The sequence below is a fragment of the Anopheles ziemanni genome, chromosome 2, assembly GCF_943734765.1.
Source record: "Anopheles ziemanni chromosome 2, idAnoZiCoDA_A2_x.2, whole genome shotgun sequence".
NCBI classification, from domain to species: Eukaryota; Metazoa; Arthropoda; class Insecta; order Diptera; family Culicidae; genus Anopheles; species Anopheles ziemanni.
The window spans coordinates 84,770,829-84,796,208 of NC_080705.1; the positions used below are offsets into that span (position 1 = coordinate 84,770,829).

Consider the following 25,380-nt stretch of genomic DNA (forward strand, 5'->3'; position numbering starts at 1 on the left):
AGCTTGGGCGGAAAACTACACATACTTAGTGCGGGAGACGAATTTTTTCCTTCATAAAGTCATCATCATTTAAAGTTTTTGAGCTCTTCTTCTGTAACGTATCTTTTGCTTCTTTTCCTTCTGATTGTCACAATTTGCGTATAGTGGAGAACATGTATCAAAGTTTCTTGTTATCAAAAGAAATTTATCAACTTTCCACTCGGTTCGTTTTCCTCAAAAGTTTCGCCTTTCATTCTGGGGCTGAAAGTGGAAACCTTCGTATGGATTGGCTTTCGAGAAAAGCGGTGCGATAGCATACCAGCTTTGATGCTGCGGTCGGGGCAGAGAGGGAGAGAGGAAGGGAGGAACTTGGCACGCAGGCTTATGATTTATATGGTTTAATCAAAGTGATTTATATCTCTTCAAATCGCACACATACAAACCAACTCCGATGCCCGCGGACGCGCCGCGACGGAAAAGGAAAGTGTTGAGCGGTGCAGCGAGCGGGTGGGCAAAGGGGCGCGCTATCGGGCGGGTGTTTTGAATGAAAAAGTGCCTGCGCGTAAAGTTAAATATGATGGTGGAGGGAAATTTATTACCAAATTTATTAGTATATTTTACCTTCCAACGTTTTACATTTTTTCTCCCGCTCGTTCCGTTTCGTTCCATTCTGTGTTACCTTGACTGCATAATACGATGTAGTGGAACTTGTACCACCAAGAAAGAGAGACAGCGAGAGAGAGGAAGGGAGAGGCTGGGAAGAAAATTACCTGCTATAAGAAAATATCTTTTATAATGGCCCATTCCACGTCGTGCCTTTCCTTCTGAAGGCAAGGCACGTTTTATAGATTTCGACGGCTTCTCGCGATAGTTTTGAGAATGTGGAATGTGCGCACCGTCGTAAGTTTTTCTCCCGAGCGCTACCGGAGGAAAATTTAGTGATTGTGTAATGGTTTCATTGCGTTCTATTTCACCACTCAAGCTTATCACGCTTTACCAGTGTGATCATACGTAGTTTGAGTCGCTAGGAACAAGAGACTTCTTATGTAATCAATTTATATTAAATGAGAACGACTAACAGAGATTTGCCAAATGATTTTCGGCATTTTTCAAATGGGCCTTTTTAGAGGCAAATTGTTCCTGGAACCAGAATTAATTGAGCCATGCCTTGTGCCAAATTAACTATCGTTTTTCGCAGTTTAGGAGCTTCTAATTAGGCAGTCGAGTTAGAACTCGAAGAAAAACATTTAAAAACGATCGCAATACCATTCCCTTGCATTCGAATGTCGTTAGTTAGGAGGAACACACTTGTTTCCTTTTCGAGTGCCCATTTTCTGTCAAATGCGAACACGGGAAAACGGAAGCTAAAGCGAAGACAACACATCGTTAGCGTCCGTCCCGTTGTCCCTGCCGAGTTAGGATATTTATTTTCACAATTTAATTTTATTATCACGAGAAACTAACACCGTTGCTACCTTGAGGACGCATTTTCCTCTACCCACCCTCCCCATTGTCTTTCGTTTAAATCCCGCGTGTGTGTCGCTATTTCGTTCCCACCGTTTGCTTGGCGCTGTCGTCGTCGGAGTGCTTCACGAACGATTTCTTGGAATTTCAGACGCGACCCGCCGTCTTCTCATCGCGTCGCCCGACGATGTCGTGTTGTTTTTTTCGTCCCCGCCGCCAAGACTGGACCGCGGGGAAAGAAAAACGAACGACAAGCGAGAAAGTCAAAGAGTTTAATAGTTTTCATTTTATGTTTCCCGCTCCGTGTTGGCGTACCGTTGCAGTCGACTCTAATGATTCGTTTTCCTTAATGCAGACCCTGGGCCCTTACGGTATGATCTTGGCAGCGATACATTGTCACCCGAGGTACATAAAATCGACGTTTCTACGGCTCCTTTAATGATTGTTGTTGTGTTTTTCGAATGCGTCTTGTTTTAGAAACAAGAAAATGGAACGGCTCGATTTCTTTTATTTGATTGCATAATTACGGGGTTTTAGCTACCGGGTCTAGTTGTTTGTTTCTATTCGATTTATTCATCAGCAGCATTCTCCTACCGTTCACATGCCAAAGGGTACATATATTTTGTTTAGAGTAATGCTAAATTCAATCAGCAAAAGAAAACCCCATGAAAACAAAAATTAAAAAATTTCTTAAAGACCACGAATCGCGCGTTAAACATTCAAAATGAAAACGCTTTGAGCGGAAGCGTGATTTTCCTCTCGCTTCACCATGAAAAGGCTTGCGAGTTGTGTAAAACTTTTTGCGTGAAAATTATGGTTTGAAACAAAAAAGTGTCGGCTTGCTGCCTGCCTGCCTCGCTGATCCTTTTCCCACGAGCCTATTTTCTTTCGCATCGCAAAGAATCGGCAAGCGGAGGGCAATTAAACGCTGCGAAGGTGCGGAAAAGTCTGCAGGGAAAATCTCGCGAAGCGCGTGCTAATGCGGCGAAGGCTCGAGCCTCGCGAATTGATGGAAGTGTGAAAAATCAAAATATGTTTTATTTTGTTTTCATTTTGCTTCACCAGCGACGGCGGATTTGTCTCGGTCGGAGAGGTGGATGAAGAAGTACGGAGTTTGCTGTTGTGGGGGGCGCAGGGATCGTCTAGAAAGTTTGTCCTCCTTTCGAACCGTTACTTCCCACCACGACGGTGCCCTCAGGGGCGGAAGGAAGGAAAATTCCTTACAACCAGCAGTACCAGCAATGCCGGAAGAATTTTCCCGCAACGTGAGACGTTGCGTTGAACCGGAGGATCCTGTTTGCGGTGTGTGAAGGGAAACTCGCGGCGGACTGCACGGGGCAGTTAGGGATTTGGGTTTCGGAAGTGGTTTTTCTTAGGTTAATTCAAGTACCGAGGCTTGGGCGGTTGCAGAAGTTGAAAGCGAAGGCCCCGTCGGCGGTCGTTACGGTACATCGCCTACGCATACTTTCGCGGCGAAAGGACGCTCTTCCCTACCGGAATCGGATTACGGTTTTCATTCATTAATTCCAGTGCGTAAAAGCACTTTTCTCTCCGTTTGGGTAACGCACGTAGTACACAGAGAGATCACAATGTAGTCTTGCTTTTATCGGTTGCATGTTTTTTGATCGAAAAATGCTAATAATGTTTTATCTTCTCTTCTCCATTCCAGGTAAGCGACAAGAAATCGGTTAGTGGACGAAAGGTTTTGTTTTATTTTTATTTTACTTTCTTATGGTTTCATTTCTATTTTGTGTTAAACAAACACCCAAAAACAAAGTTTAGTTTAAATATGTTTTACGTTATACCAATAAGTATCAGACCTATTTTCTATATCAACCAGAGTGAAAACTTTTAAGCTGTTAAAAAATAGAACACTCATTTTAAAGCTAACTTGCTACTGATTGTTTTTAATGTTCACATAAAACTGCTTATGTGGAGCTGCATTTCTGGTTAAATTTTCTGTACGCTCTACCGGTACCACGCAATGCATGGCGCTGCATGCGATACGACGGTATATCCACCGTGCAGCATCGTACGGAACGGAAAGGGAGATATTTCAATAAATAATTTAATCTACGATCCAACCTACTTCGGCAGCGAATAGAGCTTGCGCGCAAAAATAGATAGGCGCCGCCGCCGCCGTCGCCGCGAGCCAAACGTACGGGAATGGTAAGCAATTTTGCTCGCACCGGAGGAGGGAGGTAGCGTGGAAGGTGGGCGGTGGTGCACACAGCACAAGAGCTAACATAAATTTTCAGTTAAAAGGAAAATTATAATCAAAAACCTGAAATAGAGAAAGCGAGCCGCCCTACCCCCTCCCCCCCACGAGTGCGTCCGTACCCGGAAGAATCCCGGAAGAGACGAGCTGCTCCCGTGGTGTGTACGTGGTACGTGTGCTTTTCTCCCGCGATTTTCGCGCGCACACACGTACAGGCGAAAGTGCATCCGGGGGATCCCTGGGCGACATCGCGATCCGGGCACCGCGTGCACACCAATGCCGAGCGAAAGTGGTGCTCCCGTCGGTGCGGCTCATGATAGATGCAATCCTCTCTGGGAGTAGGCAGTCGAAATTCCTGGAGAATGTGCGCCAGGTCCTCAGCGCTATGACTACCGGATTTGGCAGACTGACGATTGCTTTTTCACATCAGGAAGCCTCGCTTCGACAGGCGCTTTGGGATAGGGCTCTATGATATGGTAGTGATCTACGAGGTCTACGCGGAAGACCACACAAAAAGCCTCCACAAACATCGGTTGGTACATATTTGTTCTGGTAGGCTGACAGAGGGGGTCGTCCAGTGGAAGCAAGGAAGGTAGTACCCGACAGAAATGTTCCCAAAAAGCACCCGAAACTGCACGCACAGCCATTAGATAACGCTCTAATCTGCTATCCGAATTCGTTAAAAGGGGAGTTCTTGGTTTTTGTATTTCTCTAAAACCCGGTTATTGCTTTCATCTCTTACCAGATGTTGGGGGAGTGTAGCCGCAAATCGCCGGAACTGCTATACGATTACTCCGACGATGCACCCCTGATGCATTTGGTAGTCGAAAGCACCTCATCGTGGTGGACCAGGTTCTCCAGTTCTTCCTGTGCGTCCTGAGTGCGGCTTAATGTAGTTTCAAACGCATTTTCTAGTTTGCGTTAGAACAAGCTCCCCAAAACCGGCCCACGCTAGGCCAGTTCCTGGAACTTCTTCCCTAGGCCAGAGCCGGCGGAGGTGGATGCGCCCAGTAATGACATTTTGTGCGTGCATTTCCCCATCTGTGAAGTGGAATATAATAATAAATGCAGCAGCCCGGTACGATGCTGGTGTCCCAAATTATCATTATGTCAAAACTCTCCGGTGCTCTCGCCCCAGACGCATTAGAGAAGGTACCGTTTGGTCGAATTCGCACCGAAGGCCTACCTTCCAGGACCATGCAAGGTTGCAATCTGCGCACCGAGGTGGCTTCATGGAGCTTCATCTTTTGTTGTTTTCTAATTTGCATCGGAGCAACATTTTCAATTCATTTCCCGTTCCTCGTGAGTGCGGCACTTCGAACTCCCAAAAAAGGGGGGCTGCGACGGCACGGAACGGGCAACGTAGACGAGATGGCTTCGACTAGAAAATCAAAGTAAAAAAGCACAGACACAAGCATCGTCGGGCCAGCATAATTTCCAGCGTCCTTCGTTGCGACTGCACACCAAAACCAGCTCCCTCCCAAATTTCATTATTTCCAACTTCGACCGAGAGGAACGTCAATCGCCTGGAGGCCTGGAAACCGGAACAAGAAAAAAAACATCCAATTTGATTTATCTCGTGCAGGCGGTCTTTCCGACGCTTTCCGCATCGTTTGTCCGACCCGACCAGGCTTGCGTGGAGCATACGGCGCACACTAACCACCACTGCTGGTCTTTGCACGGACTTCCGGAGGACAAAGGATTTAATTTTCAACATCACACACACGCACACTCAGAGCCCCGGTCCCTTGTCCTCGCTGAAATTATCTCCCTAAACCCGATGGCTTTGTTTCGTACATTGCCGAATGTCCATTAGCTGGCGAAGGAGGTTTTCCCTGCCAGGCGCGCTAGAAAGGACGCCATCGCATCCATGGAAAGACAGAAACACCTACCAATGCTAACCGCCTTCCCGGACCGCATGATGTTTGAAAAGGTGGGCGGACGTAGGCATATGAATTTAATTAGTTTGTACGCATCGAAGCTCAACCGGATATCGGGTTCAAAAACGTCAGACAAGCAGGCAAGATGACGTTTCCATTAACGGCAACCTCAGCCTGTAGCGTACGTTCCTTACCTAACGCTGCTAATATTTTCAATATGAAAGCGACAATTTAATTTGAATGTGTTTTAAAAGTGGAAATAGATTCCATATATCGTAGCATCAACGATTAGATAACCTTACGCTATAGTGGTTACGGTCGGTAGACTTCGTGCACATAATGATTGTCGGCCCTGAAGATGCTTTATATATAGCAATCGATCATAGCATCGATGCAGCGATGAAAAACACAACCGAAAGGTCATTTTTAACCCCAAGTTGTACAGGAAAATTATTTTTCCTTCCTTCGGATAAATTGTTGCAACTAGTGAAAACTTGTCCCCGTGACAAATTGTCTCGCGCGCTGCCTACGCGGTCCTCAGAAACAACCTGCCAACCAACCGCGTAGAGGAGCAAACATATTAATGATCACTGTCTGCCTTCCTGTCCCCTCTTTGACGTCACGTTTTTGGCGACGTGGGAAGAACTGAGTTTTTCTTCCCCCAACGATTTCGATATTGCTGTTGTTAGAGAAGACGGGATTTTCTGCGCCGGACGTCACGCACCGAGAAGAAAATGTGCACCACCCTCGTTGCAATTATGTCACCCGGCTGCGGGAAGGACACCGAATAGGACGGGGTTTCCTTCGCCGACCACGACAACGTGGCGTCTTACGAGGGCACTTGTCGCGCCGAGGCGGAAAAACCAAATCGATATCGATTGTCCTTTCTTTCCCGGCTGTACTTGACTGTCTTCCTTCCCCATGTCACTGAGGGTGTTTCTTTTTTGCGTGTGCCTTTCTTTTCCCCGACGGCTAATTGTGGGTGTCAATCGGTTCGTCGCCGGCCAAGAGCGAACCCAACAACGCTCCAAAGCGAACGATAATTGCACCGGATGATATCGCACAACTGTGAACGGCTGTGAATGGGAAAAATAGAGGGAAGTGCAAAAACTAAAATTTCAAATCAACGATGGCTTTCATTTGATGACAGGTTGGCACTGGAAAGAAACAAAGTGATTTGAAAAAAATGCATCAAAGAACAATTGAGCTTTATTGATAGGTGTAGAAAAGCGATTACTCATCGCCATGGCGAAGCCGTAACGCAATGGGACAGAAAAACCTAACTCCGCCCGAACGGTTCGAACGGTTTCCCCAGTGGAAATGTCACCTATAGCTCGCATGAATTTGATGAAAAAAAAGGTAAACATCCCGCTGATGATTGGCCTGCCAATAAAACTCGGTGTCGTTGCATTTTCCGATTGGCAAGCGCACAAAAACTGCCTTCTCATCAGCCAACCCACCGGAGAACGGCCGCAGTAGGAGGTAGCCAGATCGATGCATTTCGGAGGTGGTCGTCCCATTAATTGACAAGTTGAACCGAAACCGGACACCGGGAATACCTTCTTCGCCCTCGCTCATGTCCAACGACCGCTGGAAAATCCTGTCACCACCGATAATCGGTTGTGTGTGCCGGGTTCTCGTGCTCACTTCATCAGACCGGGCGGGTAAATGTTTGTGCATCAAACCGAAAAACCTGCAAACCTGTCCAGGTTTTTTTTGTCCATTTTTCATTGATTTTGAATCCATGTGTGTGTGTTTGTCGATGGAACTATCACGGTCAATTGGAAAAACCGAATGTGAGGTTTCGCTGTGCATCCGGACGCAAGTTGTTGCATGAAAGTGAAACGTTATTTCAGATTTAACGTATGCGGTCTGCCGAGTTGATTTTCCGGTCGCTTGTTTGCATTCCCCATTCGGTTCAACTAACGAAATCAATAGATTCTACGAACAGGTTTCATATTTTTACCAATTTGTTTTTTGTACATACCTGTTTCCTATTTGGAATGCAAACATTCGGTTTTGTAACAAAGCTTGAGTCATTTGAAAGTTATCGTTTTTCTAATAATTTCAGGAAATAAAAAAATGTTTGAAAGGAGTTCTAAATCGATCAAATATAATTGGAAAAAATAACATTAAATGAAGCTACCTTTTAAAAATTGCAAACGACGTAATTTGATGTTGTAAAAAGAACAAATGAGAATTAGTATTGTCAAATTGTTCAAAACACACCACGGTACAATAAACCAACGCATTGTACAATGAAGATATGATGAGAAGAAGTAATTCTGGCACTATCTTATGACAAATTGCAACATGCAAATTGTTTGAATTAAATCGTATAGTATTTTAGACATTTAAAAGTATCGTGCAAAATGTAAGCTACTGTGAAACAAATCAAAAGGAAAATCACAAGAGCAACAGTAGGTAATGAATAGGAATTTAGGATAAATTAAAACGAAAAAATACACGATGACACGAAATATGTCATCGAATAAGGAGAATAAATTTTTAAACAGGTTTGAAAATTAGTGATTAACAACAATTGATCAATCGTTTGAGTAAGCAAAAGTAACAGTCATTACCAAAGATGAAAGCATCGGTTTTACATGAAATCATGTCGTGCTGGAATGGAAAACAACAAATCACCAACGTGTGCCCCTCCGATCTGCTGCCAGCAACGATTAACCGTCGGTTGCTAATGATAGGCTATTTATCAACAATCAACACTCTCTCTCAACCACACTTATTGGAATTTCATTCCTACTCGCCCAACCTGGGATGGGGACGGGGGGGTCGGCACATGTGGTATCGTTATGTCACCGCCGATGCTGATTAACATCATCGATAGGCTGTTGATACGGTGTTGCGCCGCAAAACCACCAACGAACCCGGCTGCGAGTACCCAATTGCAGATAAATACCGTAATGCCAACGATAAATAAACGGTGCTGGTCGCGAATTTTCTGCCGTCTCTCCCCCTTTCGAGCCCCTCCTCCCCCCGGGGGTGATGCAGTTTTCCACGCCGGTTTTAAACAAACTGTTGATCGTTTTGGAGCACTTTTTTTGCGTTCTCTGCTAGTTGATTTCGCCGGGCGCCGCGAAGGGAAAGCGAGACTCGAATCCGATTATACCGTTTAACACTTTCCGCAAATGGATCGAGGCTCAACAAGCGCCGCCAGTTTCCCCTCCCCCGCCATTCGTCCCGTAGTGTGTTATCGAATCGTGTGGTCCGTATGATGGCGTTCACGAAACTCCTCCTCATTGCCAACCGCCATGTTTGTGTTAGTGTTGTGTGTGTGTGCTTCCAGGGAATGGCATGACACACCGGTGTGGGCTCCTCATACCCCCCCTTTGTGGTGTAAATTCCTCCCGCAAGCCAATCGAGAGCAACAAGGACGAGCACGCGACGGTGAGAGAACTCACCCAAATTTATGTCACGGTTGTTCCGGACGAACAACAGGGCGGAGGGCGGGCGGCGGCAGGTTTCGTGACACCACCAAAACCCGGTTGGAAGGGCGAGGGTGAGTGACGCGGAAGTGGCAATCAATTTGAAACCAATTTTCGACAAGCTTTTCGACCCAATCCGCGACCCCCTTCCGAGTGCAGTCCTACTACCCACTCGATGATGATGATGATGATGATGATCGCGTGTGTGAGTGTTTATGCCCGCGACACGGCCGCCCAGCTCAAACCCACTCCCCTTGGTATGCTGCGCGTAGATGCACTCACCGGCTGTTGCCGGCTTTTTGGGGATGGCGATTTCGTCTCGATTGAGCGAAACGCCGCACGAAGCTCGGGTGCAAGCGAGCGAGCGAATGAATGAATGAATGAATGAATGGACAAACACGGACGGACGAATTCGATGAATGACGAAACATGCACCGACAAACAACGTCGAATGCAACGAGTGGTACGATGCACTTTTGGGCGCTTTCCGGGGAGAGGAAACTGAAGAAGTCCAAATAAATAAATAAATAAATAAATAAATAAATGAATAAATAACATAAAATCCTCCGGAACAGGTTCGATCGACGGTTGGTGGAACTCTGAAAGTACACGCACAAACGCACGATGCACATGCACTTCTGCTGCACTGGAGGTCAACGTTGGGGTGGATTTCAATGTGTTATACTTTCATAACCATTCAAAAAAAAATCCCTGCCGCCAGATAATTTTCACTCTCCCTTTTTTCACGCCTGCCAGCCAACATAAGGCAGCATTCCGGTGATGGGAAGCAAGTGGTTTGGCGCGAAAGCAGGGGGGGGGGGGGGGGGGGGGGCCGTTCAACAGTTTTGTGAATGAAAACAGACCGAGAATTAAATTTGATAGCGTGCGCGCGACCGTTCCACCGCTACCTCCCTCCAACCCTTTATACCTCTTTTCCTTCCTCGTTTTGCAAAATCGAACGCTTTCGGTTTGGCGGGGGGTTTCACTCAATGTATGCGCGATGAAAAGCACGCGCGCGTGCTCAATCGAATGAGAAACGTTTTGTGGTTTTACGCATTGCCACCGATTTTGCGGGGGGGCCTCCTGCATCGAAAACCGCAACAACATCCCCTGCGACGACGGCGTTGTTATCAATTAAAATATTCATGCATACGCGACCCGAAGCCGGTTGGTTGGTTGGATAGGATTTTTTTCTCCATTCACAACACTGTTCTGCATCCGAGCATATGATGCAGCTTGTTAATGCTGTTACTTTTTCGAGTGGTTTTACAAGCGTCGGATCAGCTGATTGCCACTCGAACGTTTTCCGTTTCACTCGTCAGAGAAAATGGGAAGAAATTAGTGTTGTACCTTATGAATCTTTCAACGAGATTCATTCATATGAATCTTTCACCTAAGAATCATCCAGTAGGTTTCATGAATCTTTTCGGATTCGAATCTTCAAACGTTTATGAATCTTTCGAAACCTTAATGAACCTTCATGAATCTTTCATGGATCTTAAACAAATCTCCATGATTCATTGATTGGAGTGGATCATGCGTTAAAAAAAACAGGAGATCCCTCTACCCATTTTTTGCTCATCAGTTTTCATCAGTTGAAGAATCTTTGGGATTCATGGATCTCTCGTTTAAAGATTCAAGAATCTCTAAAACACAACGAATCATTGAGATTCATGAATATGAATCTGATTTACACAACTTTACTAGAAATGACAATCAATTAGAAGCATTTTTATCTTTTACACTGCACTTGTTTCGTCACTAAATCGTTGTTGTCTCAGAACAGTTTGGATTACAAATTTGACCTAAAATTTCGGGTCATATTTTTCTCCAATAAAAAATCGAAAGAAAAATATTCAATGTAGACATAGCACTCCACTAGGAAGGTCCTTGTTTTGGAACTTTTATTTACAAGCATCGGTCGGTTGTTATCCTCACAAGAAATTTGAAAAAAGTAATGACCTCCTTCCGTTTTCCTCGATGCGGGTAACTTAAAGTACGCAAGAGTGGTGGCAAAAAAGTTGGAAAAGTATACCTTTACTTAGGAATTAAACTTCTTTCAGCAAAAGAAAAAAAGAAAAACACTCACTCAAATCGAACACACCTAAACAAACCCCAACGGGTGTGGCTGGGAAAAGGTGCTAAAAACAAACGGATCCTTTCGGTTTCTTTTCCTGCTCCTTTTCCGCTCCCGTGCGGGGGGGAAACCGATTGAGTGTTTTTGACCGGAAAATCGGTTTCACTTCCTTTTTATTTCGTGGAAGGAGAAGGAATGTCTCCGTCCGGTCGCTGCATTGGATATGGCACGCTGCGTGTCGTCTAGCGGCCGGGCTGCCGGAACCGATGATCAAAGTCAGACGAAAGTTTTTTTTTTCTTCCGAGATTATGATCCTGCATACGGAAAAAGGACAGACAGAAAAAAAGATTACGCTAGGCAACATGGTCCATTCTCAAGAACGAAGGACGAGGTTTGGGAAAATAAAGATCGTCGTGCATACCTTTCTACACTTTCCAGGAGGCCGGCACTGTCTCGCCATAGCACGTCTCGGAAGGGGGAGCCCGTACTTGGGGAGGGAAGGAAAAATGGGAAAACCACGGACCGGAAAAACTTTCTCTCGCCCGACGGCCGGCAGGGGTCGCTACGCGCGTAATCTTACTACGATCCGATGATTTTATTCGAATCGAATTCCACACCATCGCCGGGAGGCCAACGTCCGCCGAGCGAATCCTTTGACCTTGGTGTGATGATGGGTTTCGGCGGGAAAAACGACCCGGATTGAGGGGCCGAGGGGATGAATTTAACGATTCCAGGGTCATCGCCATTTTCTCCGTAATTTCTTCGGGCGATGCCAACCAATTTTTCTTCGCCTCGTCTCGTTGTCGTAAAAATGGGCAGAAACCGATTTCATTCACCGGTTTTTCGCGTAGCGGAGAAAAACGTCAGTCAACGATGGAGGGTTTTTATTCCTGCTTTTCTCTCGTTGTAGCGGGAAAAGCATATTGTTCCGGATCGGCTCGGTTTCGGCTTGACCAACAGGTTGCGTAAGTGTAGGGCAAAATAAATTCGAAGGTGGGTATTTGGTTGTGTTGTTAATTTTTCGCACCCTGAAACATATTTTTAACATCTTGTTTTTAATATTCCTCCTTGACAGTTGGATTTTGAAGAAAAAATTGCAGTTGTTATTTAGAGAAGTTCAACTTCCATGTTTCTTATAATTCCAAGGGCAAATATCCTTGACAAGTATTGTTTTACAACTTGCGTGCGTGCCAATTGTATAACACAACAAGAACTTGTTCAAAATGGTTTCTTTTTGGTGCCTTTTTAATCCAAAATCCAAACGGCAAAGGAACGAATAAATTGCCTATTTTCATATTTACCACCGGTTTTACCTTTTGACCGACTCGTTTGATCGATACCAAGCCGTGGTGGGGCAGACTTTAAGCTTCCCTTCTTGCAGAGGAGCGCAGCAGCTGCGGGACGTTGATGATGATGAGCTCCACCTGTTTCCGTTGTTATGACAGCAAACGACCTTTTTGCGTTCGTGCGAGTGTCCCCGAACCCCCCGTGTGCGGGCCTAAAGAATTTTCGCATTAGAAAATGTGGCACTCCAGTTTACGCGTGTTTTTTTCTTCTTTCTTTTCCGTTTTTTTTTCCGTTGATTAGTTATTCTAGTTTCGGCGCACAACTAGATGTGCACTTCAAAAGTTTGGCCCGCTTTGAAACACCCTCGGCAAGGAAGGGAAGATTACCTGATTCGTTAACTTTTTTTTGCTCCATTTCTTGGAGGTCATTTTTAGTTTTGATGTTTTCTTTACTTCGCCTCCGTTCCTCCTCGACCTGACCTGAACAGCCTTCAGGTATTGCCAACTTCCTCGAAGCAGACAGCAAAATGAGGTCATAGTTTGTTGGCGAACTGTTTTATCAACGTTTTTTTCTTCCCTGGTTTGTTTTTGCGGTAGCTCACGGCGTCTTTTGGCGGTTGTGGTGGTAGAGGAAAAAGTAAAACAATGGCCCCTCTCCCGCTCAAGGGCGGAATGATAAATTGGTGTTTAATTTAAGGATGCCGGGAGAGGCATGGGAAAGCTCACAAAAAGTCATTTTTGCTAAATTATTCAAGCACAACGTTTGTTCGTGTGTGTGTGTGTCCACCCGACAGGGTCGTGGTTTCTGGCTCTATGGGGGGAGCTTTGGATTTAATGTTTTGCCGAGAAAGGAGGAAAGGATATAATATATGAATCAGGTCACAACACGGTGACACGTGTTTGTCATAAATGACAGCCGGGTGGGTCGAGAAGAGGGATGGGTGCACTGGGTGCGGGCTATATTTCGGTTGATTGTATTGACCTTTGCCGGCTGGTTGTTTGGCTACCCTCCTTCCCACCCTGCCCCATCTATTGACATCGTACATTTGGAGGTTATGTTATGTGGAGCCAGGATTCTCTCTAACGCACCCAAAGCCATCGGAGGAAACCACTCCACAACTCGTTATTTTACGTCGCTCCCCGGTTCGTCTCCACCCTGTCACCAAGCATCGATGTTCGCGATGTGAAGATGATGAATGACTTTTCGGAATAAATTATGCTCCCTTCCCTCGTTTGACGTTGACGGTTTTCCAACCCAGTGCCAAATGTTATTGTTTCCTTTTGGCTTGTGTATTGCGTTTGTACCGCTTCAATCTAATGGGGTTCGCTCATTGCGTACATTATTTACCTCAAACGCTTAGAACGGGGCTGGAAAAGTTATCCCGATATTCCCAACAACCACAGAGGGACTCATGTCTCGAGGTCTTCATTATTGGCTGACAGGTGGATTCGGAAAATCGGTAGTTGGTTGGTCCTTGTTTTTTTTTGGAAGCTTTTTTGTGAAAAATAATTTATCAATCTCAAAACTTAAAGGGGCACAAATGTCCAAATGCAACGAATCAAATGCTAACATCCTAATCATTAGCTCCAAAATTAAGTTGGTCTAGAAGTTTGAAGTACTTCTTTAGCACAAGGAAAAAATGGTCCTTCAGGTGTCACCGTGTGCTTTCCCCTTCCACCATTGTGTTAATCGAGTCAAAAGGTGGAAAACGTTGGTCTAAATTGCCACTCCCCTCCTGCTCCAAGGATGGGTGTTGCTTCAGTCCACCCACCTCCCCAATCCCATTAGGGATCCCGGTACGCACTCAACATAACATAGCAAAATCCCGTTCGGCATCAACCGTCGCCGTCGTCCGGTATGTGTTTGTGTGTCTCCTCGCCCCGAGGCCAAATGCGCCATTTTTCCCGCGCTAATGAGCTCCGAAGACTTCTCGTAAACGCGCGCGCTCGCGCCATCGTTAGGAAAAATATCGTTTCCCGATCATTAGCGCACAAATAAACCGACAAACGCCACGCTCGCACACACACACGCACTGGGGTTTCCATTTTGTTTGTTTTGTTATTTTGGAGGGTTGTTTTTTCGGACATGTTGTTTTTTTCTCTCGTTATTTTCGTAACCATGTGTGTATTGAATTGCGTTATTTATTTTGTGTTTCTAATTTTGGTACTGTTTTCGATACGCGCTTTCCACGTCCGTACATTGTTGGACAGTTTGGGGTGTTTACCGAAGCGCTCGGAAGATTGTTCCGGGATCGGATGCGGGGCCAACGAAAACAACTACGAGAGAGAGCTAATTACGAAATATATGTATACGAATCGAAACTCCGTTAATGTCGTCGGTCAAACCCTCGTTGCTATGGGCGAGCTCCACTCTTCCCCCCCCGGTGTCCTTCGGTCCGTCAAGTCCTGTTGGCGTGCTTGGTCCGAGGGACATTTATTGAAGGGAATCATTTGAAGTTTTTTTTATTTTTCCCGCAGTAAACTCCTTCGTACGAAACCTTCCACTGTCTTTGATGTCTTCCAAAAACACAAGGCTGACGATAATTAATGACTTTTGGAGTGGCAGTAGTCTGTGTGTGTGTGTATGTCCAGTCTGTGCTGTGGTCGGCCGCGATTGGTGAATAACATGATTTGTGAAGTAATTCCATTCCCCCCGCGCAACCCCTTCACCACACTCCGCGGCCGTGCGGTTTTGTAGTTTTTGATGTCATATTTCGGGGTTCCAAAAATTTACCAAAAATCCCGAGTGCGAGGAACAACTCCAGTTGGTGAACAACACTGCGTCGGGGTGGATTAAAAAAGTTGACAAAGTTCATTTGTGAACCATGGAGTTCCCCCCCCCCAGTTCCTCCGGTGGGTTAATTTGTAGCAAGGTGCGGTAGATGAATTTTAATCAAAACTTTGTCAGCAACCCCTCCCCCCTCCCCCGTGGCCCACTTCGTCCTGCGTCTCTCGGACACGCAATTAGAAAAAGTGGTGGTGGAAATTGGTTGCGCGTGTGTATGAGCGGTATGCAAATTCGTAAAGTGTTTGCGGTTTTCCATCAACCGTCGATGTGTCTTGTCCAAGGCAGCATTATCATTTAATTTTGCTTCTGATGAAAATTCACCCCAGTAGCGGGAGGGAGGAGAGTGTATGCGATCGGTGATGTAGTGGAAAATGGCTGCACAAGAACAGTGTGGGCTCAGGCATGCCGATGGAATGGAAAAAGGATTTTTACCTTCCGTAAGATTCGAGTTTCTTTCAACCCAGGAAAACAGTTGTTTGGTTTTTTAGTGTGTGTGTGTGTGTGCAGTACACAAGAACCGAAACGAAATCAAGAAAGGAATTGTGTTTACGTCAGCTAAATCAGACCAATGATGATGGGGGATGATGATGATGATGAAAACGCTGATGGAGAAACTCAACGGCGACAAACAACAACAATCGACCCGTTGATGAGACGAGCGTCCTCCAGTGTCGGAATTCTTTGGCGCCCCCAAAAAGAACCCCACATTTTCCTCCACCAACCAAACAGTCGGTACCGCCGGGTTAGGGAAGGCCTCTATTTTGATTCATCATCGTATGGGTGGCACCACCATCGGTCTACTCTTTCAGAGCTGGCAGGTCTTCAAACGGTTCGTCAGGATAAAAAGGAGGAGGAAGTACGAAGAATCCAGTGAGGGGTACATAATATTCAGGTGGATTAGGCAAACACTTGCTCAATGCCAGCATAATTTGGAATGTTTGAATCACTTCAACCGTGCTGTGTGAGTTGTGCGAGCGATGCTATTTGCCAGAAAGGACAGAGAAAAATAAACATACACAAATAATGTGCGAACACTTGCGAAGGAACAAACAACTTAAACAACTTCCCATCCGTCCATTGTGAGTGAGGTGCATCTTTGTGGACAAACACGTCTACTCCTGCACAGCACCATCAATAGTTGGGCAAACATTGAAGTTTGTGGTTTGGAGTGAAAAGCGCATTTCCGAGGAATATTTGCGCTAGTGGTGTTAAGCATAAACTGCATCATCACACACTCACAGAAGATCGATGTGGCAGGGGTCGATATGGCACACCGAGGAGTTACTCCACCGAACAAAATGGCGCACCTTCAAACCGCAAGAAAAAAGAAACAAGATCCCGAGAGGTGGAGGATAACTTCGTTGTGAGAAAAAGGGGTTTTCCATTATGTGAGCATAACAGTTTTAAAACTTGTCGCCATCTTGTCCTACCCCCCGAAGGTGAAGGGAGGTTGTTGTGGATGTTGTGTAATAGTGTCCATGTGTGCCTGTGCGTGTGCACGCAGTTCGAGGCAGGACGATGGCGACACGGCATCGGAAAAGCAAAGGTCGCGACTCATGCATGTCCCTCTCTCTCTCACACAAGTCGGAGGTAAAATGGGTATGTGTAGAAAATTGATTGCCAGAGAAATTAATGGTCCGTAAAAGTCAAATTTTCCAAAACGTGTCCCTTCGCGACCCTCCCACCGCAGCTCCTAATGGATACGTAGAGACTTCCGCGTGGCGAAAACAATGCGAAAGTGGCCGTACCGAGATCCATCCATCGCCATCCTTCCGTGCCGGGACGGATTTGAAAGCCTTTTTCAGAGGAGAGCTTAAACCCCCCCCCCCCCCCCCCCCCCCCCCCTTGAAAAGTGTGTTCCAATGGAAGTTCAACTTTTCTTCCATTCCTGCTTTGCAACCATCTCCAAGATTGCTTTGTGTGTTGGTTTGCGTTTTCCCCCAGTTTTGCTATCCCAAACCAAGCCACAAGATAACGGATGAATAATAACGATAATTAAGGCGAAGGCCTTCACTTCTCGAAGGAGCGGTGATCTTTTCCGCCGCCCTCCTTTTGCGCTCGCAGGGGGGAGTTGTGCGTATTTTTACCTAACCTTCTCCCTGCTCGTGCATTTTGGTTCTCGTTTTAGCTGCAGTTGCGCCAATGTGCGTGGGGTGCGTACTGCGTTTGTGCACGCTATTCCCGGCGGTTTGGAATATCCGCGAGTCGATGGTTGACGATGGGCCGAAGGAATGAATTGTTATTAATACCATTAATTAGTATTTACTATTATTAGATTTCTCCGTCCCGTCGGTTTGGGATGCAGCCACGACAGCGACGCCGACGCCGGTACGCGTTGCATTTGCCTTTCTGTTTTTCTTCCCCACTTCCTCCCCTCTTGAGGGCGTCCTCGAGATGCGCGGCTCAAGAAAATGGCATGTCGCGAATACGTTATTTTCCTTTCCCAACCCACCTCCGGCCACGGCCGGAATCGATGGTTGAAAATTATAATTTAATAATAAACTGCGTTCACCATGCAAACCATAAATTTTCATCCGCGAGTTTCCGCTCGCAGGAATGACGAACAACGGGGCGAGTCGCATGGTTTATGTTTTCTGTGGCGGGGGAATTTTCGCAACTTCGCTCGAAACTATATAACAAACCGTTTGCAAGGCTGCAAGGAGGAGCGCACTGAAACATACACACACACACACACACGATGGAAAACGGGGAGGGAAATGCGCCCTCACCAGGAGCGTAACCCAACACGTAAATTTACAATTGTTCCGCCCTTCGGAAAACCCGTTGCATGCAGCTCTCGGATTGTTTGCACCAGGACCAGGAACGATGGGACGGTGGGGATTTGTTTTAATATAAATTCTAGTTTGGCGTGCTTTCAACCGGAAAATTTACTCTTTGAACGGATTTCGTCGTACAGTGAATTGTTTTGGTTGATTCTCATACTTCTTTCACTTTAAAAAACTACTTTGTATATTTTCTTGATAGTTCAAAAGTATAATAATGAAAATCCATTCCATTCTCGCCACCTGAATCTACTTTGAGCTCCTAAAAAATCAATCAAACAATCATTTGCGTTAGTAAATCTGTCTTGCTTATTTGTTTACTTAATATAAATCATAGTTTGGCGTGTTTTTTCACTTTAATAAAATACTCTGTATATTTTAATTTTTTTTTTACAATTTAAAAGTACAATAATAAAAGCCCATACCATTCTCGACAACTGAACCCATGTTAAGCTCGACAAACATCGATGAAACTTTTATTTATTCTAGTAAATCTGTTTTGTTGTTTTCGTGTTAAGTAACCAAAAGGATAATCATTATTAATCGTATGGAAAATTGTATAGATATTCAAATGAAACGCATAGATCGGGTGGAAATGCCTATGCTGCTAAATCAGTAAAGAAGAATAGTCCTGTTGACGATGCAATGACTGATGGTAAAATTCATCGGAACTTCAGTTATAATTAATGTTTGCGTTTCTCTTTTTTCATTTTTCTCCCTCCCCGCTCAGAGTGGCCGCGGTCGTAAAGCGCTGAATCTCGGAGCCACCCCGAAGAACGTCCCGCAGAACGCGGCCGTCAGTCCCGCGCCGGCGTCGCTTCCGCACCCGTCGCCCAACACTACGACCGGCACGCCGTCGACGCCAAATGTGCAGGTGCAGGCGAACCAGCAGGCCCAGCAACAGCAGCAGCAGCAGCAGCAGCAACTGGTGACCGTGTCCGGCGCACAGCCCGGAACCGCCGCACCGCCGACCGCAGCCAGCACCGCCGCAGCACCCCCCGGCCTGCTAGTCGGAGGCGGCCAGAGCCAGCACCAGCACCAGCAGCACCAGCATCAGCAGCAGGCCCAGCTGCAGCAGCATCTCGCCAGACATCCGCCTATACCGGGCGCGCCACCACCCGGCGGAGGAGGAGGACCAGGGAGCGGTATCCAGCAGGTATCGGGACGAGCGCCGCAGCAGCTGCAGCCGCACCACTCCATCCTCATCAAGACGGACACGGACGCGGAAATGAAGGATCAGCCGCAACAGCCGATGGTAAGTGCTCGAGTTCTCCATCGCAAATTAAAGGGAGTTTTCCGGCTCCCTTGCCCCGGGATGCTGCAACGATTTGCTTGCATTTTTAAACCCCTCGGCACGATGCAACTTCTCTTCGCGCTCTGTACCTAAATTTTCCCACTTTTTTTCCTTTTTCCCCTCCAACACACAATGCGGAGGAGTTGTTCGGGAAACGGGAACGTCCCGGAAAGGATCGGCGGCTTCGCCTACACGCTCAGTTGATTGTGTGTACTTTCAATTAAAAACTTGATTATAAACCGAAGTTAAGCTAATCGTTTCCGGGACGCGGGTGGCAGTGAGAGAGAGAGAGAGGTGGCAAACATTGAATAGATGAACTACTCTCTGTCGAAGAAGGGTGCACAGGGGGTGGTTTGGTCCGGGGGAAAATATCTCATCCGAACCGAACCCCCCCGCCGGTTGGCCCGGAAATCCAACGGGGTGGGAAATGGCGAATGCGACGAACGGGGCGGGGCAGCCAGTGAAAAGTTTTCGTTTTCATTAAACTTTCGCTAACGAGAACGAGGCTCCGGAAACTGGGAACGGAATGGGTTAAGTTCCTTCCATTTTGACTCTTTTTTTTTTATTTTTCCGTCGATGTTTGCTTCCATCTATTGTTAGTTTGGTTTTGGTTTTTGGATGAAAATTTTCAAATCGAATGCTCGACCCGTGTGCTTTTTTCTCCTCCACCGGATGCAGTGTGTGTTCGAGGAGTTTTGTTGTGCTGCTCAACGGGAGACTTTTTCAGTAATTTGTCAAAATTTGGAAAGGTGGAAAACAAGATGTACTACTCGGTAGAAATTGCTGGGTGGCGTAGTTTCCGAAACTTCATAGATAAAAGTATCGTATGTAGACGATCTTCTTTCGTTCTGATGAAATTAGATTGAAATGTGTTCCACTCTTCTTGTGAGTGGCTCGTAGAGAAGATAAGAGAAATAAATTACCTTGATTAACCCAGGAGCATGGGGTTTTTTTTACAACAACATCAGCTTATCCAATTTCATCCGGACGATAATGTGTATGAAAAATGTATGGTAAGACCAACCAAAAAAACCAACCAGAAGTTGAACAATTTACGATATTGGCCGGAAAACCCGGGAATTGGTAAACGAAAAAGTTAATCCATCTCCGCCGGTACGGTATACCGAAGTAAAACCAAAAAAAAAAAAGCTAAACAGACCCGTAAATGAACGTTCACATCGGGCCAAAGTTTCGCTACTCCCTTTGACATTTATTATTACGGCTAGTTTTTCCACGGCCGGCTCCGAGCGGTCCACACCTGTGCCGCGCGAGGTAAATAGACAAAATTCACTTCACCTTCGCCCCGGCATGCTCCAACACCTACCCGCCGTTTTCTGCTGGCATTTTCTGCATCACATCCATCGCGCGTGTAGCGCATTTTCCCAAGATGAAAATGGACAGCGAAGGAAGGAGGGCATACGCCGACGAATGGGGAGGGCAGTACTATGACCCAGTTGTGGGAAGGAAAATGGGAGCGCGAGGTAATGGTTTGTGCCCGGGAAAACACCGAAAAAGGTAATTTTGGCTTTTCTCGTTGATGAATTTTCGTTCTCGGGCCCGTTGGTTGGTTGGTGGAGATCCTTTCTAGTGAAAACTACTTCTCGGGCCTGCTGCGCCCTAGCCTTAGCTAAGCAGCCTCTAGTCGGGTAGGGTAATGGAAAAAAAAGGTTTGATCGGCAATGCAAGGGTATGGGGGGTGGGTGCCAAAATGAGTTTTCCCTCGGCAAAGTGCAAACAAAATAATCAACCGAAAAAAAAGGAGTGGGGATAGCCGGGGGAAGAAAATGTTGTACGCGCGGGGTCCCGTTGATGATGATGAACTTGCATTTGTTTATTCATCAAAATCGAAAGGGCTGTTGTATGTGGATGCCCCATCGTCTGCCCTTTTTTCATATCTCAAGTGTGTGTGTGCCAATGTTTGCAGCGATGGATGGATGGTTTTTGGAAAGGGGGGATAGGAAAAAAATGTGGAAGAAAAACACACACCGTGCCGAGTAAAAATAATCTCGTTTCCTCGTACCTTCCAAAAGCACCACAGAACAACAAAAAAAAACACACGAAAGGACGCAAATTTAGCCCTGCTGTGCTCATTTCTTTTCGGTGGAGCCTGTTTTTAATAAATATTAAGCCTCGGAAAATGAAGGTTACGGAAGCACTGATGATGAATATTGAAGAACGAAGCGCCCGTCGGCGGATAAATACGGGTCGGTGGCGTTCCTCGCCGTTTTCCATCGGAATGAATGAATGAATGCATGACGGCACACGGAGAGAGAGAGAGAGAGAGGTTGAAGCATATAACCGGCCGGGTTTCCTTTTTCGGTGCTGCAGATGGTGCCCTCATTTTCCACGTTTTTTTTCTTCGTTTTGCTTCCCTTCTCCTTCTCTCGTTGCGTTCGGAAGTGATTGGAGGAAATATTGCACTCCTGGCAAACGGTAGGAACGCCAGGGGGGTGGGGAGGGGGGGGGGGGGGGGGGCAAAAGGAACGTATTGAAGGAAAAAAGATGGCGCAAGGACCGAGGAAGGTTTAATGGAGGGAAAGTGGAAAAGTTGTTTTATTAAATTTTTTTTTGGTTCGCTATTTTTCTCCTTCAACGCACATGTAAGGCACATTTTTTCCCTCTCCCTCCCCCTACCAACCCTCTCAGTGTTAGCTGCTGCCTTGGTTTGGTGAACCGTGGAAAATTGGCCTCCCTTGAATCGAGTTTCCGGCGTGCCGGATTCGGCTGAGCCTTGCTTACACAGCGCAAAATTATATCCAAATATTTCACTTTCATCAGCCCTAAATGGAATCTTTGGCAGAATTTTAGTTATGGTGCAAAAAGGAAAATAAATTAATGGGGGAATATTACCTTTCCCCCCTCAGTACATGTGTGTAGCACAAACATCGCCTTTGCAACGTGTAACGGTTGTGATTTGCAGGAATAAGTTTTCTTTCTCTAGCGTAGCCCATATTTATTCCAACACAAGCGGCATCGAGGGTATCGATTCAGGGGTTGACAAGTTCCTGCTTGCATTTTGTATTTTTGATGTTGTCAACTGTATACAATAAGATGAACAACATTTTCTGTTGCAACATACAACAACACAACAATATTTCAAAAACTTGCTTATATTCCACTTACGACTTGTGGACTATTTTTTATTTTTTATCGTTCCACATTTTCTCGTCCGTCAAGTAAACCACCAGGAGCCTCCATTGACAGACTGACGCATTGAACCGAACCAGATGTCAATATCATGCCGATCACCATTCCAACCGTACCGGCATCTTCGGATCGTAATGGTATTTTGGGAAAAGTTAACTAAAACAGAACTGTGACAAAATGTGCGTTTCCGTTCCGTGTGTGTGTCGTAATGCATTTTTCTAGCCTTTGAGCGTGCGGGACGTCGTTAGCTTTTGAAGCGTTGTGCAAAAAGAAAAACCGGCTGCTCGGCCCACACAGACACACACACGCAGAGGCCGATGACGAAGAGTTCCATCGTTTCGGGGTTTGCGGGAAGATTCGCCGGTTTCGATTGCAATGGGAGGAATGTAAGACGCGCGTGTTATGGGCGGATAGTGTAGTGGTCGGAAAAGTGCGAAAAGTGTACAAAACGAAGCATCTTGCGGGGGTGAGGTAGATGTGTTAGAAAGGGGGCGGCGGTGGTGGTGGTGGTGGTAGTGGTTTGAGGGGAAATAATAATGAATTATGTACACACACCCACAGGCACACACACACATACACACACACACCGAGTGATGAAGGAGCGTAGTAAAGGTTGGGATCGCGAGAAAGTAGGGGGACGGAAATGTGGGTAGAAAATAATGGAAATGCGGGGCATTCGGTGGGAAGAACGCGGAATGAGGGGGGTGGAAAGACATTATGAAAAGTGCGAGGGAGGAGTAGTGCCGGGGTGGTGGTGCTGGTGGGTTGTTCCGAGGGAATTTCCCGGCTAGTAATGAAAAGCTTATGTGTACATAGCGAACTCCACTCCTTCCCCGGGTTTTTCGTCGTCGTCGAGCGAGCGGTGGACGATAACGAACGGCCACATGGACGGCCGGGGGAGGTAAGGGGGCTTGAGGTGGTGGGTAAATAAGATGACGATAGTTAAACGTTCGCCTTCAGCCTTCGTCGATGTCGCACAGTGGTACCGTGGCCGAAGGCACTCGTCAACATTATTTATTTATTCGATGGATAACCATTCACATTTTATTTTTCGAACATTTCCAGCTTTTTCTGACTTTTCGGATAAGATAACCATGGACATAATTTTACAGAATGGTTAATTTCTGTCAGTCGATTTCGTGTGGAATTTTTTGGCTTTTTTAAGAAATCAAAGATTCAAACGATTTAAGCGACTCCTCAAAATATTATATTTTGCATAATCTAAGCCCAAAGAGTTTTATCGCGAATTTTTGCGAATGTTCTATTTTTAATTCATACATTAACTGTTAAATCTAATCTGAAAATAATTGCTCACATATATTTTAGGAGGTTATACAGTTTCCTTCTCAATAATCTGGGCTTAATGCTTAACATTTGATCTATTTGACGTTTAAAACAGTACAGTTTAATCAATTTAAACCAACATAAGAGAATCTCATTATTTTACATTTCATGAACGTTGATATTTCTCTGAAGTTTGAACATTTAAATTGCTAATATTGTTAAGCAAGATTTATGAACTACAAAATCCTCGATTTGCTCCACCACAGTGCAGCGTCTCCGGCAGTCTGTGCTGCGGCCCTTAAGAGGAAAATGGGAAAACTATAGCGGCGCGCGGGTGTGTGTTGGCAATGCACAGTGCAAAGGGTGGGAAACTGGAAGGAGGGTGCATTAGTGGCACGAGATGGATGGGGGAGGAAAATTAATAGTGTCCTCCTCCTCCTCCCCCTGGCCGCTTTCCACCTTCCCCGACGTGGAAAATCCATTCCTTTTTCCGAGGGGGAAAAAGGACGATTGTGTGTGGGGTTGACGACGTCGTCGTCGTCGTCGTTTGTTGCCATCTTGCCCCGGACCCGGTGTGTGATGTGTGAGCGTGTGTGTAACACACCTTAGAGGGAGGGGGTGGGTTGAAAGGAAAACGCTCGCTATATAAACACCCCTTGGTGGAAACCGTTTCGCCGTTCCGCTCCGCACTGCTTGCGATATCAAAACACACTGGACTAGTGTGCGATGGTGTATGTGTGGCTCCGTGAGGGAGATTGTTTGACAGCAGGAGGAACGTGCGATTCCTTTCCTCGTGTATGTGTGTTTCGTGGCTGGATATAGAAAAGATGAGGGAAAAATCGAAAAACGTGATGTTTTCCACCGAGCGCCGCTTGTCGTGTGCTCACGTGTATGTGTGCTTGTATTGTGTGCTTACACCTACACCACCACACCGTACCGTTATTTGCTGCATCATTCACCACCGCCATAACCACCCCCTCCTTCCGCACCGCAAACGGTTCGAGCAATCAGCGAAGGAAAAGCTCTCGCAATCATTTTCCTCCACCTTGATCCTGTCTCGGACCCCCTTCAAGCATGCAACGCAAGCGAGGGGGAAACCCCCTCGGCAAAGGGAAAATTTAGTTTTTGGGAAACACGGTGAGGGTTGCCCACAAGCAATCCGGCTGCCGTGTGGAAAACCGTCCAAGGAAGGGAAAACTCGTGTTTGCGCGGGGTGGTGGGTTGGGGGTGGAAATAATGTCTCGATCGAAATTGCGCAATTGCCGTGCGCCGTGGAAAACCAGTCACCAGCAGCGCACACACACACTCACACATATACACTCATGCACATGCACACACAACCACAGGAGCGTGGGTCACGCAGACTCTTGGGTTTTTGAAGGACGACCTAGACCGGCGATATAGTGGAAAGACGAATGACCGCCCGAACCAGCACGTCACGGCCACATGATTGGGGAACCGGAGCCTCGCAGAAGATGCTGCCCGGGGACGAATTTTCACGACCAACGTCCTCCCGAGCGCTCGTACCTGTGTGGCGCTGATGGACGAATGTCGCTGACCCGCGCGCGGACAAATGTTTGCTTCGTTTTGCTTTGAAACGGTTGATATTCAGCACGGAGGTCGCATCGCCTTCTGTTCGAGCACCACCACGCTTTTCCGAAAAGAGTCACGCTGCTGGTTTGTGCTTCCCCGTCAGCAGAAGAAGAGGCCTCACATTGCTTATTATGATTTATG

General features: G+C 46.3%; 1 protein-coding gene across 1 annotated transcript in view; it reads left to right on the top strand.

Moving 5' to 3' along the window:
* The window catches only part of LOC131294576 (methylcytosine dioxygenase TET), a 159,569-nt gene that overhangs the window by 120,472 nt on the left and 13,717 nt on the right, over positions 1-25,380 (top strand). The window contains exon 5 of the mRNA XM_058322621.1: positions 18,652-19,176. Within this exon, the coding sequence (XP_058178604.1) occupies positions 18,652-19,176 (525 nt within the window). The remainder of the gene's footprint in view (positions 1-18,651; positions 19,177-25,380) is intronic.